Source organism: Syngnathus acus, chromosome 10, assembly GCF_901709675.1.
Source record: "Syngnathus acus chromosome 10, fSynAcu1.2, whole genome shotgun sequence".
Taxonomy (NCBI): Eukaryota; Metazoa; Chordata; class Actinopteri; order Syngnathiformes; family Syngnathidae; genus Syngnathus; species Syngnathus acus.
In genome coordinates, this window is record NC_051095.1 from 25,229,776 (window position 1) to 25,246,847 (window position 17,072).

The 17,072-nt window shown below is 42.3% G+C and overlaps 2 protein-coding genes across 5 annotated transcripts; both read right to left on the minus strand.

Moving 5' to 3' along the window:
* Positions 1-373: 373 nt before the first annotated feature.
* Positions 374-6,892, minus strand: LOC119129521 (tripartite motif-containing protein 35-like). Its single transcript, XM_037262870.1, is given in 4 exon segments — positions 374-1,221; positions 1,223-1,675; positions 1,745-1,748; positions 6,666-6,892. Coding segments are annotated over 2 exon segments (1,170 nt in total). The 5' UTR covers positions 1,660-1,675; positions 1,745-1,748; positions 6,666-6,892; the 3' UTR covers positions 374-488.
* Positions 6,893-7,041: 149 nt separating this feature from the next.
* ghdc (GH3 domain containing) lies at positions 7,042-13,635 on the minus strand. Of its 4 annotated transcripts, none has more exons than XM_037262825.1 (11): positions 13,413-13,635; positions 13,014-13,330; positions 10,924-11,120; positions 10,530-10,724; positions 10,316-10,435; positions 9,050-9,347; positions 8,506-8,698; positions 8,335-8,406; positions 7,953-8,086; positions 7,660-7,748; positions 7,042-7,596 (listed from the first exon to the last, which is right to left on the minus strand). In XM_037262825.1, the coding sequence occupies exons 2-11, from the start codon at positions 13,306-13,308 to the stop codon at positions 7,375-7,377; spliced, it is 1,815 nt and encodes a 604-aa protein (XP_037118720.1). In that variant the 5' UTR covers positions 13,309-13,330; positions 13,413-13,635; the 3' UTR covers positions 7,042-7,374. The 4 variants fall into 4 exon arrangements, 3 of the variants coding, with proteins under 3 accessions (XP_037118720.1, XP_037118721.1, XP_037118719.1); XM_037262824.1 differs by having other exon boundaries at positions 7,159-7,596; positions 13,014-13,310; XM_037262826.1 differs by lacking the exon at positions 13,413-13,635 and having other exon boundaries at positions 12,947-13,072.
* Between the last annotated feature and the right edge of the window lie 3,437 nt (positions 13,636-17,072).

Genomic DNA, 17,072 nt, shown 5'->3' on the forward strand with positions numbered 1-17,072 from the left:
TTGTCACAATTGTCTTTATTTTTCAAATGACAAAATAACCAAATATAAGCCACTCAGGCAGATGTGAACAACTCTAAAAACACAAATTCTGCCTTTCATTCATATCTGAAGAGTCAGATAACATTGAACAAACAGTATGAAATACCTTAAATTTACATGAGTTTAAAATTATTTTTGCCTCATGAACATTTTAAACAGTAGTTATAAGTAATGCAAAGTTGTCTGTTGTTATTAAAACTTAGAACAAGTGAATTTTGCTCTTGTCATTTACAATATCTTTCAGAAAGTAAGTTTGTGTCATGTCTACAGGTTCATAACATCAACAGTATTAACATGGCCTTTTCGTAGCTTGCTTTAGTAATATTTACTTTTGACTCCCAGCCCCGCGTGAAGAATCGCTGTTGTCAAGACACAAACCAAGCACCAGATACAACAAGGCATCGCACTCTCCTTTGGAGCGTGTGCGAGCAGTTCACATGTGAAACTGGCTACTGACTTTGCGTGATAACACGACGCACAATTGGAATTATTTTCAGTGGCTTTCCATCCCTTGTCCTGAAGAAAGGAAACATGCTTATGTTCCGATCTAAAGGTGGACAAGTGGTTTTGCACAATTCTGTTTGTGCAGAACATTCAGAGAATGAAATTGAAATTGATTTTTTTTTGGCCTCCACGTGAAGTCGGATGCTCTGCAGTCTCACTGGCGGATTCCAGGATCCATATTTTCCATCAAACATTTTGTATTCACCATTACGGAATGCAATGCTTTGGATTATCATCTTATCTGGCAAAGACGGGTCCCCCGACGCCACTCCCACTTCCCAGTCAGTGTTGTCTTTCACCTCAACGTCCCATATGTGCTTCCGCGGGACAAAAGGTGTACCCAGTACATTGCACCGCTTGAATCTCTCAGGATTGTTTGGAAGCTCCTGCTTTTTTCCAAACCTCACACTGGTTAGATCTTCAGACAGATCAAGCTCTTCACGGGCCGTGTTTGGGTCCAGAATGACGGGACTGTAGGAGACCATCTCCTTCATTCGTTCCCACACGCTGAACTTGAGGTTACCCACGTGTTTGGCTTCGTCCAGCATGGCTCCTTTGAGCTGCATGGGCTTGTCTGGCAGCTTCCGTTTATTGTTTTTCGGACTCTTGAAGTCCTTCAGGAGAATTGAGGTACATTGTAATTGCTTCTCTGTGGACTTGATATCAGCTGAGAGTGACAATGTCTTTTTGGAGATCCTTCAACTTATTCCTTATCTTCCGAATCTTCTTTTTCTCTTCCTCCTTCACAGCAGACAACTTGGCCTCCTCCTGAACCTTTAGGAAGTCACGAAGCTCCTTAAAATCTTTCTTAATCTTGGTTTCCACCTGCTCCCTCTGGATCTTGATATACTTTTCTTGGTCGTTGCAGTCCTTTTGAATCTTTTCATAATCTTCAAGTTTTGTTTTTGCATCCTGCAGGTTGGCACGCAATTTGTCATTGAGAGTCTTTTTAAATGTTTTGATGGTATCGAATTTGTCGCCAGCGTGGATTTGTTCACCTTTACAACTGTGGCACACAAGTTCCTTGTGGTTCAAACAATAGTGTGTGTATTTCTTCTTGTGCAAGCTGCATGTGTCCTCCTCAAACACATTGCTCAGATCTATCGGTGTAGCCATCGATCTACACCTTTTCCTACAAAATAAAACATAAAACATTCACCGACGCGCTACGTAAACATGCCACGAAACAAAACGAAAATACAGTCCTGAAAGCTATCTTGCTAGATAGGGAAACGAGTAGAAAGGGGGCTGAATGGAAACGCGATCTTACAGTTCCTACTCGATATGCGCATTATACATCCGAAAAAGTTAGCACATGTTGAGTTCGAAGAGTTTTCTTCTTCTTCGGCCATGTTCTCTTAATAATGCACACACTTGGTTGGTTGATTACTTTTCCCGTTTATTTTATTGTCCGCAACACAGGAGGGCACAAATACACGCACATCAAGTCTTGGATGCAGTTCGCGCTACATAACAACCCGGAACAGGAAGTGAAGTCGTCCATGATCACCAAAACAAAATCACCTCCAAAATAAAACGACAATTTAAAAGAACATCTTTCCACAACAAAAGATAAACCAACACATTCACTCAGGAGAACATAAATCCAACACCCCCCCTTGTTCTCATGCTGTTAACCCATAGCATCTTTTGCATTTCCAAAGAACCATTTTTGAAACTTTCTGAGTCTCACTTTTGTAACTGGTTTTGTTAGTATGTCTGCAGCCATTTCTTCTGATGGACAGTATTCAATGCAGATTTTCCCTTCATTTAACGCTTCTCGAATGAAGTGATATTTCACATCAATGTGCTTCGACCTCTGTCGGTTCACTGGATTTTTACTCAAAGCAATGGCCCCTTGGTTGTCCCCAAACAGTTTGGCACATGTGTACCTTTTTCTGTCCATCCCGTTTAACAGTTGGATTACGTACATGCATTCTTGAGTAGTGGTTGCAAGACCAATGTATTCGGCTTCACATGTCGAGAGTGCCACTGTAGGCTGTTTCTTTGTCTTCCAGGATATTACTGGTCCCTCTTTAGTAAGTGCAAAACAGTACCCTGTTGTACTGCGTCTATCTTTTACAGAGGATGCCCAGTCAGAGTCACTGTAAGCAATTAGATCTAGGTCCTCACTGCTTTTCTTAAAGATCAGTTCAAAATCATTTGTGCCTTTTAGGTATCTGAGGACTTGTTTTGCTGTTACTAAGTCCTCTCTCGTGGGTTGAGCTAGTGTTTGAGATAGTCTGCTAACAACCCAGCTTATATCTGGTCTCGTACACGTCATGGCATATATCAGACTGCCCACTATTTCTCTATACTCCCTTGGGTTAACTGTCCCATTTGTATCACTTCCTCCACTTATAGTAGTGTCCGTTTTTAATTCACACGGTGTGGATCTGGGTTTACATTCTGACATCCCAAAACGTTCCAACATTCTTTGAATGTACCTCTTCTGATTCATCCTGATTTCAGCCTCTTTTTGTATAAACTGGATACCAAGAAAACTGGATATTTTCCCCAGGTCTTTCATGTTAAACTTTGACCTCATTGTTTCTTTGAATATGTTCAGCATGTTCATATTGCTAGCCGCAATGATCAAGTCATCTACCCAGATGATAACCAGCAGAGTTTCATGGTCAATGTCTTTCCTGTATACACAGTGATCAGAAAGGTTTCTTTCAAAGTCATTTTGTTCAAGGTAGTCATTCAAGAGTTTGTACCAGTTTCTCCCTGATTGTTTTAACCCGTAAAGGGATTTCTTTAATTTGTACACCAAATTTTCTCCTGACTCTGTTTGCTCAAAACCTTCTGGTTGGTCCATGTATATTTCTTCCTCAATGGGAGCATGCAAATATGCAGTTTTAACATCCATTTGGTGGATAATAAGATCATTCTGGACTGATATTTGCATTAGGGTTCGTACAGATGTCATGTTTGCTGTTGGTGCAAATGTCTCGTGGTAGTCTATTCCTTGTGTTTGGTTGTAACCTTTTGCTACAAACCTGGCTTTGAATATTTGTCCTTGTTCATTTTCTTTGAGGGCGTAGACCCATTTTCCTCCAATGGTATTTCTACCATTAGGTAAAGTAGTCAGTTCAAATGTGTCATTCTCTTTCAGGGATTTGATTTCTTCTGTCATTGCCTGTTTCCACATTGTTGCCTTTGGTGACATCAGTGCCTCTTTATAGGTTTGGGGAATTCCACATGTTGCTCTGTAACAATAATCAACACTTACAGAATTTACATTAGCTAGCACTTTGCAGTTAGATATGTAATCCTCTAAATATTTAGGAGGCTTTCTTTCTCTGTTAGGGTAGCGTTCAGTTTGGTTTTGATCATCACCCTCATTTCTTTCTGTGTCAAGGTTTGGTTCATTTGTGTTGATTTCTTCTTCTCTAGGAGTTCTATTCTCTGCTGCATTTTCATTTTGTTGTTCTGTACTTTCCTTTGAAGGCACTACATGCTCATAAGTCTGAATTTCTGTGTCACATTCATTAGTCTGTGTTTGTTGTTCAACAGTGTTATTTTTGATAAATCTCACGAGTCTGTGTTTTGACACTTTTCCTGTGTGGGGGTAATAAACCAGGTATGCTGGGCTATTTTTACTATACCCCACAAATATTCCTTTTCCACATCTGGGATCAAGTTTCTTGTGATCATGTACGTATGCATAACAGTCTGACCCAAATATCCACAGTTTTGAGAGATCTGGTCTTTTCCCTGTTAACATCTGATATGGTGTACTTTTAGTCCTGTTACTGTAGCATCTGTTGCGAGTGTGTGCTGCATTTTGAATGGCATAAGGCCATAATTCTTTTGGCAGCCCCTTTTCTAGTAAAAGACACCTCCCCATTTCAAAGAGAGTTCTCCATTGTCTCTCAGCTGTGCCATTCTGATGAGGAGAATATGGCGCAGATGTCTCATGTTTTATACCTTTTTCCCTTAAAAGAGACTGGAAGGAACTGCTTGTGAATTCAGTGCCATTGTCCGATCTAATGCACTTAACACTGCCATATGGTGCACAGTCAGCTAGAAACTTTGCTGTGGCCTCTGTGGTGTCACTTTTCTGTTTTAGAAAGTAAACTGACACTGCCCCTGAAAAATCATCTGTGAATATTATAGCATATTTGTGACCACTTTGGCCACTTGGTTCAATGGGGCCGGCTAGATCAGTGTGCACCAACTGTAATGGCTTACTCGCTTTTGGGTCGCTTTGTCGGTTTCTGTCGTTAGTGAATTTCCCTTCTGTGCACACATTACAATCTAACATGTCACTGCCTGTGATTTTCATGCCCTCTACAACATCAGGTAGCTTTAACACATCTCTAACATTACAATGTCCTAAAATTTCGTGCCATGTTTTCACATCACAAGTCAGATTAACAGTGTCACAGGACATCATGTCATTGAATGATGTTTCATTATTTACCGTTTTCAAATAGTAGAGTCTGTTGTATTCTTCGATGTAGAAGACTGTCCCATCTTTGTTCACCAGTTCACTCTGTCCCTTCTTGAAGATCACCTGTGCTCCATAGGTTGTAGCTGCCTTCACTGAAAATATGCTCTGAGGGTAGGATGGGATGAACAAGGCATCTCTCAATGTGATGGTGGTACAGTGTCCTTGTACGTCCTGTAGAGAGACGTTGGCATCTCCCCTCTTGAGTGCGACGTTATTTGTCCTGGATCCATCAGCAAGCTCCATGTAGTGTTTCTCAGGATCAAAAGTCTCATCAAACTTTATGAACTTGTTCTTCTCCGTAATGATGTGTGAAGTAGCACCACAGTCCACCATTAGTCCTTCTCTTCTTATGTCAGTAGGCAGAAGTCTTTGACTAACTTTAAATACAAAAGTCTGCTCTTCTTTCTTGTCCTCTTGTTTTTCTACAGTTAGTTTTGCATCATCTCTGTACTTGGTTTTTCTTCTACATGTCTCATCACTGTGTGTCGAGCTTCTATGGTAGCTACACCATCTAGGTGTTCCCTTTTGGCGACAATCTTTTACAAAATGTCCTCGGTTTCCACATCCATGACAGATGATTGAGGTTAAATCAACCTTCATCACATGATCTGTTTTCACTTTGTTGTCGAATTTCTCGGTTTCCTCATAACTTCGTAGGTTGCTTTTGAACTGTGTGAATGTTAAATCTTCACTGCTTTGAGTTGTGTGAATAGCAAATGGCTTGTAAGCTTCAGGAAGCCCCTTTAATATCATAGCGATAATAAGTCCATCACTGATGACTTATTTTGCATTTCTTAGGGAGGTCACTGCTTTTTCAGCTCGGATAATATAATCTATCACTGTCTCATCAGGTTTCTTCTGTAAAGACGTCAGCTCTGTGTACAGTGCGATGATTCTAGGTTTGCCTTTACTATCGTAGTGGTCACGGAGTATTTTTAAAGCTTTTCTTCCGTCGTCAGTCGCATCTCTCATTACCAGTGAAAGGCTTTTATCAAGAAACTGAATCAGTTCAGCGTAGCATTCAGCATTCTTCTCTGCATCTGGATTATTGTCTGACAATATAGTGTCCTTTAGGCCAATGATCCGCATGTGGCCGAGAAACTTTGTCTCCCAGAGTTCGTAACCGTTTTCGTCTCCGTTGAACACTAACCTCTGCCATCTTCCTCCTGTTGTGTTACGCCTGGGCCCATAACCTGTTGAGTTCGAAGAGTTTTCTTCTTCTTCGGCCATGTTCTCTTAATAATGCACACACTTGGTTGGTTGATTACTTTTCCCGTTTATTTTATTGTCCGCAACACAGGAGGGCACAAATACACGCACATCAAGTCTTGGATGCAGTTCGCGCTACATAACAACCCGGAACAGGAAGTGAAGTCGTCCATGATCACCAAAACAAAATCACCTCCAAAATAAAACGACAATTTAAAAGAACATCTTTCCACAACAAAAGATAAACCAACACATTCACTCAGGAGAACATAAATCCAACAGCACAACTCAAAAAAGGTTAGTTTATCAACTTGAGTTCCCTCGCAGTTTTACAATTCATTGCAAAAAACCTGCGTTCCTTGTTACTTAAGGGGCTCCGTACGCGTGTGAAAACATATGGAATGCATGCAGAAGAACATGTGAATAAATTGTCACATTCAAAACTTACAGAGACCAGCGATGACAACTGTTGCTGCGTCGGTCTGATGTGGTCAGTCTTCAACTCTTAAGCCCGCCAAAAAATCAGTTCCAAATGTTCTCCTTCAGTTTGCATTAAAAGTAGCCCTGGCGTGCTTTAGCGCCCCCTGTCTACTTGGAAGGTGAGTCAGAGAAACTTGCAGTGAAACCATTTCCCAAGCTGTTCACTTCTCCAAGATGAGTTTCTTGATGAGCTTCAGGAATAACAACTGAAGGGGATTGATGCAAAAGTTCCCTTCAGATGCTCCTATACCAAGCGCAATTAATAACAAAAATACTGTATATGGTCCCAATTAATCTGCCTACAGTGAATAAAGTTCTATCAACATTTTACAAAAAAATAAACACCACAATGTGAGAAAATTCATTATTACAAATAAAATGAAAGTGAAGAATATCAGGCAGAAAGCACTTGAAAGTAACACCTGGAAATCAAATGACTTTCTGACACACATTCAACAGACACAAAACAAATCACCCCCCCTCTCTCCATTTTAATAAAACAAGTTGCGGTGAGAATCAGAAATGTCAACACCTTCAGGAAATATCCCACTTGAGATGCTGCATCCAAAAGAGATGAGTAAATATAGAGCCATAATGATCCCTAAAATGTTACCTAAAGTACAATTTAGTATGTTTCGAAAACTTCCTTTGTTTCCAAAGTCTTATTTTATTAATTTCCCTCTTCAAGAAATGGTTCTGGCCAGCAGGAATTGGGCGTCCTCCTTGCACCGCAACACCCGTTGCATTTTGAAGGTGTTGGCCGAGGTGAGAGAGGAACTAATCATGCGGCGGCGCAGTTCGGCAAAGGTGCCACGGCCCACCAGCTGCACCCGCGGCGGCCCGATGCTGCCTTTGATGCGGAACGAGCGGTACACCACTGACACCTGTTGCAGGCACGCGTCCAGCTGCAGAGCAAAAGCCACTGAGTCCAAAATCACACTGGAGTCATTCGACGGACGGGGAATCACCTTGTGGCGCTGTTCTTCGCTGAGATTCCTCACGCCCGTCAGTTCCAAAAAGACCTGGTAGTGCGGGTCGCAGCCGCCCACCAAATCCCCTACGTATGGAAAAGAAAAAAAAAAAAAAAAGCGCACAGAGAACCTTCCATATGCAAATTAGGTATCATGTAGTAAAACAATAGAAGTAATCAATGAGACTGTTTCACTTTTATAAAACAAAATGCATAAAATTATCACATGAGAATGATGACGCTTTACAAAAAAGATATAATATACTGTATATCCCATTTTTGTTGGCGTACCCATAATCGCGCTCTCAGCACAGCAGTAGTCGAGCAGGCGAGCAGCGGGCCACTGCGCCACGGCTTCCTTCAAAGAGTCCAGGAACAATGCCTCTGACATTTTCTCGCCACGAACGTTCAGCATCTGACCGCGCCTGCAAGTGCACGCTCACAAGTCACAATATTAGGCACACCCGAATTGTTTCGGCTGACATTTTCTCGCCACGAACGTTCAGCATCTGACCGCACCTGCAAATGCACGCTCACAGGTCACAATATTAGGCACACCCGCAGTATTTCGGCTGACAAACACATGACAAAAATCTTGTCACACACCACACTAAAAGGCACAAGCCGAGTTAGATCTGTGCGGGTGTGCCGCATACCCAATAAAGTTATTTACCTGTATTGAAACTCCACGATGGGACATTGGTTGTGGAATCCCACCACTTTCACCACATCGCCGATACGATACCTGGAGCCAAGAAATAAAAAATGACAAAATTGATGTGAGCCCACTCTTGATTTCAGTGACACCGGTAAATGTTCCCTCAGAACAAACTTGGGAGCCCACCTGAAGAGCCCGGCGGCGTTGGTGAGCACCAGCTCATAGTTTTGTCCCTCCTTCACGTCCTCCATGAGAAAAGTGGCTGGTGCCTCCTCATTCTCCATGTGGCTCTCTGGTAGGAACTCGCAGAACATGGAGCGAGGGCACAGCAGGTAACGCCGGGCGGGCTCTTCAGGCCAAAGGTTCACCCCGATCAGACCTGTATGAGACCCCACATGCAGTCTTACCTTGATGACCATTATGAGTATCACAAATAAATTAGGAAGCTATGACAACAATAACATCATTCTAGTTGGAAAATATTGTAATTGTAAAGTTGTACAAAATAAGTTCTAAACAAGAATAAAGTTTTAATTTTACAATCTAGAAAAAAAACAAGTTTAGAAAGAGCTAAATTGTAATTTTACAAAAACGCAGTTTCTGACACGCTGCAATTATACAGTTTGAAAACAGGAAAAATAAACTTTTGTGCAAAGTATATAGTAAGATTATTCCATGGAAAAAATATTCCTGTCTACATAAGATGAAAGGCAAAGATTTGGAATGACACCTTCCGTAGCAGCGTAGAAAGGCGAGTAGAAAGGGATGCCGCTGCAGAAGTTGTCCCTCAGCATCTCGCCGTAGATCTGATTGGAGCCCGAGTCCACGGCCAGAACTAAGTTGAGGTGGGGCCAGAGGCGGCCAGCAATTCCCCGGAAGCCGGCCCCAAAGTGGGCCCGGAGGATGGCCGCTCTCTCCAGGTCGGCCCGGCTCAAGGCGTCCAGCTCGGCTCTCAGGTGTGGCTCCAGATGGAGAGCCTCACTCACGGTGCCGCACTCCACGTCCTCCGTCAGTTCCTGCCAGCGCTCCTGGAAGGTGCACCAAATGTTCAGTCCACATTTGAATCCACTCAGTGCAGGGGGGGCTAAATTTATTTTTGTGTCAGACTACTTTGTAGATACGGCTTCTCTCAGAGGGCTGTTATCACAGTGAAATCAAATGAATATTTAATTGTTGCATCATATCACATATTACACAAAAGTATGCTAGATTACTGCCGTTTAAATCCGATGTCAGTGATAGCAGTTTGTTCAATTATTGTTCAAGACATTGTAAAAATTGTTAAAAAATGCTATTACACGACAAATATTTTGGTACAGATTTTAGCAATGGTCACTGAAGTTGACAGACCTTATTTGCTTTCACAGGACATAAAATGATCTGGCGGGCAAAATCAGGTACCCGGGCCTTGACTTTGACACCCATGGCTTGGGGCAAATTCGTGTTCCAACCTAAGGAAACTTAAAGGGCTCACTTCATATCATTCCTCAACTGAAAATCTACTGAGAAAACTTTAAAGTGATATGATAAACAGGTGCTAATTTCACCAGAATAAAGTGGTAATTATTTGAGGAATTAAGATCTAATAAAACAAATTGTAATCACATAAAATGTTTCTTTTAATCAAGTATACTGTTCAATTACAAAAAACAAGTCACATTTTACAAGAATAAAGATGTAAATTATTTGGGACAAAAATCTTGTTATTGCTTGACAACAGCTCAAATACATTTGAAAATATTTTATTACCATTCAAAAAGTCATATTACATTATGTTTGTAATCTTCTGAGGAAAAACTATTTGAAAAGAAAACGTCACAATTTTGAAAGAAAACATTGCTGAGAATAGATAGAATTTATAATTTCTTTGAAGAGGGAAAAATACAATTTTGAAAACAAATTTTTATAAAATCAAATATACATAACTAAAAAAAGACCAAAATAAAATAAAAAAGACAAATATATTGCAAGTGATAGTCATTTGAAAGGAATATACCTGCAAAGTGGTGAAGGCATAGAAGATGGTGGAGGCAAAGTTGGACTCAAGCGTTCCTACGCTGGGATCTCTCAGGGCAAAGAGAAGATGCAGGTACAGCGCGTCCTTCTCGCTCGCCACCTGAAGAAATGCACGTGACGCCACATGAAAAACTAACACTAAGATCAAGGTACCATTGTAATAAAACAAAAAAATTAAAACGTTTGTCAGTCACCTGGAAGGCAGGCGGCGGCGTGGTGTAGAGGTGGAGCATGTGACGAGACGAGGCCGGCGTGGACGAATTGGGCCCGATGGGAATGCCGGCTTCCGACTGGCGGAAGGTCGGCATGTAGAAGAACTTGGTGGTCCGCTGCAGGCTGTCCGTGGCTGGGAACGCTCGCCGCATGGTGTCCAGACACACCGTCACGCCCTTGTGAACGAAACCAACACAAACTCTTCACACATTTTGAAAGACTGGGTGATACTGCATTCAAATAAATTCTCAGGTCAATACACACACAGAATTTACTGTTTTACTTCCACTTCTCCTCAGTAAAAAAAAAAAGAAAGAAAAAAAAGAAAATTATTCTTGAATAAACCCAAACTACTGCTGTTATGTGACATGCTACCTGAAAGAAGAAGTCACTGTTGGTGTCCTTGGTGCTGAGCAGCATAGCGCTGGGCCCGGATGTCCCGGATGTCATGGCCAGGACGAGAGGCTTCTCGACGGTGAGCACCTGCTCCTCCCCTGAGGCCACGCGATCCACAAGCTCGCGATAGTGCTCGTACGTGGTGATGGGGTGGCGAGCGCGAAAAGAGTCACTGTCTGAAATAAAAAGGTTACCGTATTTTCCGCCCTAAAAGGCGCACCTAAAAACCTAAAATTTTCTCAAAAGCCGACAGTGCGCCTTATAGGCCAGTGCGCCTTATATATGGATCAACTGATGAATTTGTTGATCCATACTGGTTGTACACAGTGCTCTGCCAAAATGTTTCAGTACGTTTTAGTACGACTAGTAAATTACAAGGTCGCATCGCTTCCCAGCATTACGGCAACTGTAGTCAGGGGGCGTCACCGAATAGCTGTTGTACCCGCGAGGCTATTTCATGTCAAAATAGGCTGCTCTGTTAATGTTTCGAGTAAATCTACGGATCGATATGGAAGGGAAACATAGGTAAGTAGTACCAATGCGTTAGATCGAACTTTAGTCAGTTCCGATCATTTTATAGGAGATCGTTTGAGAAACGCGATTGTTTACACTTTGCTGAGGCTCATGGGAGATTGCGAGCTGAGGCTCGTGAGACTTTGCGGATGGCTAATGCTATTGCGATAGCTGCTATACGTACCAGGCTATTTCATGTCAAAATAGGCTGCTCTGTTAATGTTTCGAGTAAATCTACGGATCGATATGGAAGGGAAACATAGGCAAGTAGTACCAATGCGTTAGATCGAACTTTAGTCAGTTCTGATCATTTTATAGGAGATCGTTTGAGAAACGCGATTGTTTACACTTTGCTGAGGCTCATGGGAGATTGCGAGCTGAGGCTCGTGAGACTTTGCGGATGGCTAATGCTATTGCGATAGCTGCTATACGTACCAGGCTATTTCATGTCAAAATAGGCTGCTCTGTTAATGTTTCGAGTAAATCTACGGATCGATATGGAAGGGAAACATAGGTAAGTAGTACCAATGCGTTAGATCGAACTTTAGTCAGTTCTGATCATTTTATAGGAGATCGTTTGAGAAACGCGATTGTTTACACTTTGCTGAGGCTCATGGGAGATTGCGAGCTGAGGCTCGTGAGACTTTGCGGATGGCTAATGCTATTGCGATAGCTGCTATACGTACCAGGCTATTTCATGTCAAAATAGGCTGCTCTGTTAATGTTTCGAGTAAATCTACGGATCGATATGGAAGGGAAACATAGGTAAGTAGTACCAATGCGTTAGATCGAACTTTAGTCAGTTCCGATCATTTTATAGGAGATCGTTTGAGAAACGCGATTGTTTACACTTTGCTGAGGCTCATGGGAGATTGCGAACTGAGGCTCGTGAGACTTTGCGGATGGGTAATGCTATTGCGATAGCTGCTATACGTACCAGGCTATTTCATGTCAAAACAGGCTGCTCTGTTAATGTTTCGAGTAAATCTACGGATCGATATGGAAGGGAAACATAGGTAAGTAGTACCAATGCGTTAGATCGAACTTTAGTCAGTTCTGATCATTTTATAGGAGATCGTTTGAGAAACGCGATTGTTTACAGAGGGCTCGTTGGTTATTGGCTAGTGGATGCATACCGCAACCCTAGTCAACCTCAGTTTGATGCAGTATAGCTTCTATTTTATGCGCCTTATAATCCGGTGCGCCTTATATATGGACAAAGTTTTAAAATGGGCCGTTCATTGAAGGTGCGCCTTATAACCCGGTGCGCCTTTTAGGGCGGAAAATACGGTAGTTACGTTGTGTACAAATTGACCTCTAAAGACCAACACAGTGGATTAGAATAATATCAAAGAGTGGTAGGTGAAACACATTCCTGCAGCTAAGTTGCAAAATCTTTGTTAACTATGTATTCATTGTATCCCTGGTGGGCAAGTCGTGCACACCAAAAAGTGCAGCACAATGCGCATAGAATTAGCAGAATACAAACCTGTCATGTCATTGGAGTCAGTTTTGATAATATACGGCGCAGTGCTCTTTTTTTTTTGTTCCTTCACCTTTGATTGAAGCAAAGTCAAAACGCTTCCCGTAGAGCGTATGTTCATTCCTCCGTAGGCGTTTCAGCAGCGTCTCCTCCTGGGCCTTCCTCACGTCCAGCGTGTCGGCCTCCAGCTTGGCCCGCTGCCGCCTGCCCAGCCAGCCTACCGCCTTGACGGCCGAGTACTGGCTGAGCAAGCTGCGCAGCGTCCGGCCTTCGCCTCGCATCTTGGACCGGATGTCCCTCCATAGCAGCGATACCCCCACCAACGAGCACACGCCGACGGCGGCTGCCGCCACAGCCAGAGGAGGCATTGCTGCGGCGTGACAGTTTACGCTTTACACAAGCCGGGGAATCATTACTGTACGGAGGAATGGCCTGCTGGTGGTGCTGTTGCGCCGTTGACGACGTTACCTACCCTGAGTTTGGACGGCGAATGCGGCCGATGTAGCAGACAAAAAAAGCAGCACTACGACTCGAAAAGACGACATAGTTTTGCCCGTCGGAATGTTTTGCCCGAATAGTTTCAATGGGCGTCTAGAAAAAAAGTTTGACAAAATAAGAGCGCATCGCCAAGCTTTCCTCTCATTCGACTATCATTGTTTTTGTCCCGTGTCACTTCCGTGTTCGGCAGCCTGCTGCATTCATGTCCACAAGAAAGGGTGGTAATCACGAGTGTTAGGCCCCTTCGTGAAAGTCATATTTCGGTTTAGGTCTAAAGCAGTGATCCCCAACCTTTTTACGCCACGGACCGGTTACGTGTCAGAAATATTTTCGCGGACCGGCCTTTATATAAATAAATAATACATTTATATAACAACTAAATAATACATTTATAATAAATATATGAATACGATGAAATAAAATGATACGACTGGCATAAAAACAAGTATAAACGACATTAAAATAAAACTCACCATTACATTGAATTAGTGGGAGCACTGAGCTTGTTTCTCAGAAACGAGCCGGTCCCATCTAGGCGTAATCGGAGACAATGACACCCGAAGTGGTTAAGGTTTGTCTTTTAATGCAGTGATCCCCAACCTTTTTTGCGCCACGGACCGGTTACGTGTCAGAAATATTTTCGCGGACCGGCCTTTATATAACTAAATAATACATTTATATAACTAAATAATACATTTATATAAATAAATAATACATTTATAATAAATATATGAATACGATGAAATAAAATGATACGACTGGCATAAAAACAAGTATAAACGACATTAAAATAAAACTCACCATTACATTGAATTAGTGGGAGCACTGAGCTTGTTTCTCAGAAACGAGCCGGTCCCATCTAGGCGTAATCGGAGACAATGACACCCGAAGTGGTTAAGGTTTGTCTTTTAATGCAGGATGCTTGGTCTCCATGTGCCGAAGCAGTTTTGAGGGCTTCATTGCCTCGTAAGCTAGCCTGTCGCCACATATTATGCAGAGTGGGCTTGGCGCGTCATAGTCTTTTAAATGCAGCTTTCCTTTTCTTAGAAGTCGTAGCCTCTTCTTCTTCCGTCTCCTCATTGGGCTGTTTTTCCTTTCCGAAGAAGCTTTCCAAACATCTCTGTTTCTTGCTCATTTTTGCTTGCTTCGCGGGCTCAACTGAGGTGACATGTCACGTGACCGAGACGAGCGTCTTGACCTGAACTGACGGATGTAATTGGGAGAGAATCGACAATTTTTTTATATTTTTCAAAATAAATACATACCGTTTTTTTCCATGTATAATGCGCAAAATTTAACTAATTTATTGTCCTAAAATCCTGGGTGCGCATTATACATGGGTACAATTTTTTTTAAATTTTCTTTTTTTTTTTTAAATTTTTTTTTTTTTTTTGAAGAAAAACGACTGGCATAATTTGATTTGAAGATTTGAAGAAAATCTTGTCACGGATGGAGTGTGGAAAGGAAGAGGGCGACCAAGTGCAGCTTGAACCAGGGTTCATTGGAGGAACTCAAAACACAGACTTGGTAAACTAACATAACTCTCTAACAAAACCAACAACAGGACTGACCGACAAAGACGTGGAACAAAAAGACAGGGGGACATTACCAAAGACAGGAACAGAAACCTGTGTTATTGTCAAATATTGTTTGTTTTTTAATCTCCATCGCGGACTGGACGTCATACGGAGGCAGTATCACTGCGCATGCGCACTATGGATCCGATGCGAATAGTCCTCTTCTCTTCTTGGCTGACAATGAATGTGATAGTTTAATACATACAATCAGCAAATAACAAAATGCGTATTACAGGTAATATTTTATTTCACAACACTTTGCCTTGTTCCTTTCGTCTCTACTGTTCACTTAAAACACGCTCCATACGAACGCAATGCTCTCGTATCAGACGCTTGCTCGATCACCTGCTCGTTTGCTGTCACAATGTACCCTACACAAATCCGAAACATTTGTTGCGGCTCCGAGTCACGACGAGGGGCAAGTTTTGGTTTCCAAGGGTGTTTTTATTCCTCTTCAACTTCTCTCCCATACAGAGCCGCCTTTTTCACATGTCCGCACGTCACTTTCCTCTCTTTTCATTTTAACCTAACTGATCGCGGTGGTGCCTTTATGGGCAGTCGGAGAAATCAATGCCAACAAAAAAAATACATCCAGCCTAGTTAAGACCATACCAAAGACTATAAAAATGGGACCCATTGCCTCCCTGCTTGGCACTCAGCATTAAGGGTTGGAATTGGGGGGTTAGATCACCAAATGATTCCCGAGCGCGGCGCCGCTGCTACTCACTGCTCCCCTCTCCCCCAGGGGATGGATCAAAATCACACGGGGATGGGTCAAATGCAGAGGACAAATTTCACCACACCCAGATGCGTGTGTGACGATCATTGGGACTTAAAAAAAAAAAAAAAAAAAAGTCAAAATTTGGGTGCGTATTATACATGGGTACAGGCTTTTTTCCAGCATTGACATGCCATTTTTAGGGTGCGTATTATACATGGGGGCGCATTATACATGAAAAAAAACGGTACTCATTTTTGCTAGCTTTGCGGGCTCGACTGGGGAAACATGTCACGTGACCGGGACGAGCGTCTTGACCTGAATTAATTGATCGTCGATTAAAACATTCTTTTTTTTTTTTTCTGTGTGGCTTGGCGGCCCGGTACCAAGTGACCCACGGACCGGTACCGGTCCGCGGCCCGGTGGTTGGGGACCACTGGTCTAAAGCACAGGTGTCAAACTCAAGCCCCGGGGGCCAGATACGGCCCGCCACATCATTTTATGTGGCCCGCGAAGACAAATTGTGCATCAAATTCGTGTGTTATTACTAGAATTACAAATTGTCTTCACTTATAAAAATATATATGTTTTAAATATTTGACCAGTTTTTACTCGTCTGATTTGAAAACGAGTTATTTGTCAGTTTGTTTTGTAACTTTTACTGGATATAATATGAGGTGCTCATACATTTATTTAGGTAGACAGTCATAATGGCCCTCCGAAAGAAGCTATGACTACAATGCGGCCCGCGATAAAAATGAGTTTGACACCCCTGGTCTAAAGCATACAGAATATTGACCACGTTCAGCCTAAAATAAGACTGGATCTCCATTCATGCATATTGGACATGCAAATCTGTGATTGGAGTGGAAAAGGCATTAGACCGTGCTGACTGGAACTGTAGTGGCCCTCAGAACCAGGCCTCTCGCCAAGCAGGCCTGCAGTTAAGGGTGGAGTTGTATGTGTGCTCTTCATTGCATCATGTTGTCTTTGTTGCTTTGAAGACCTGTATCTAGCCACAGTTGTTGGCAGATAGTCAACTAAAACAAAAGTGTTCCTCTCTTCTACTGAAGGAATGGGGTCGAAATACAAAAAGTCCTGCCTAGCTACAAAAGCATATGCTCGAACCTCATTGAATAAAGTACATAAGCAGAAAAGTATATTCAAAAGTCAAAGTCAAAGTCTGCTTTATTGTCAATCTCTTCACATGCCAAGACACACAAAGAAATCGAAATTACGTTTCCACTATCCCACGGTGACAAGACATAGTACACGATATACATACAAGTAAACAACACAAAATAAAAACAAAAAGGCACAAACAATGAATAATAAGAGT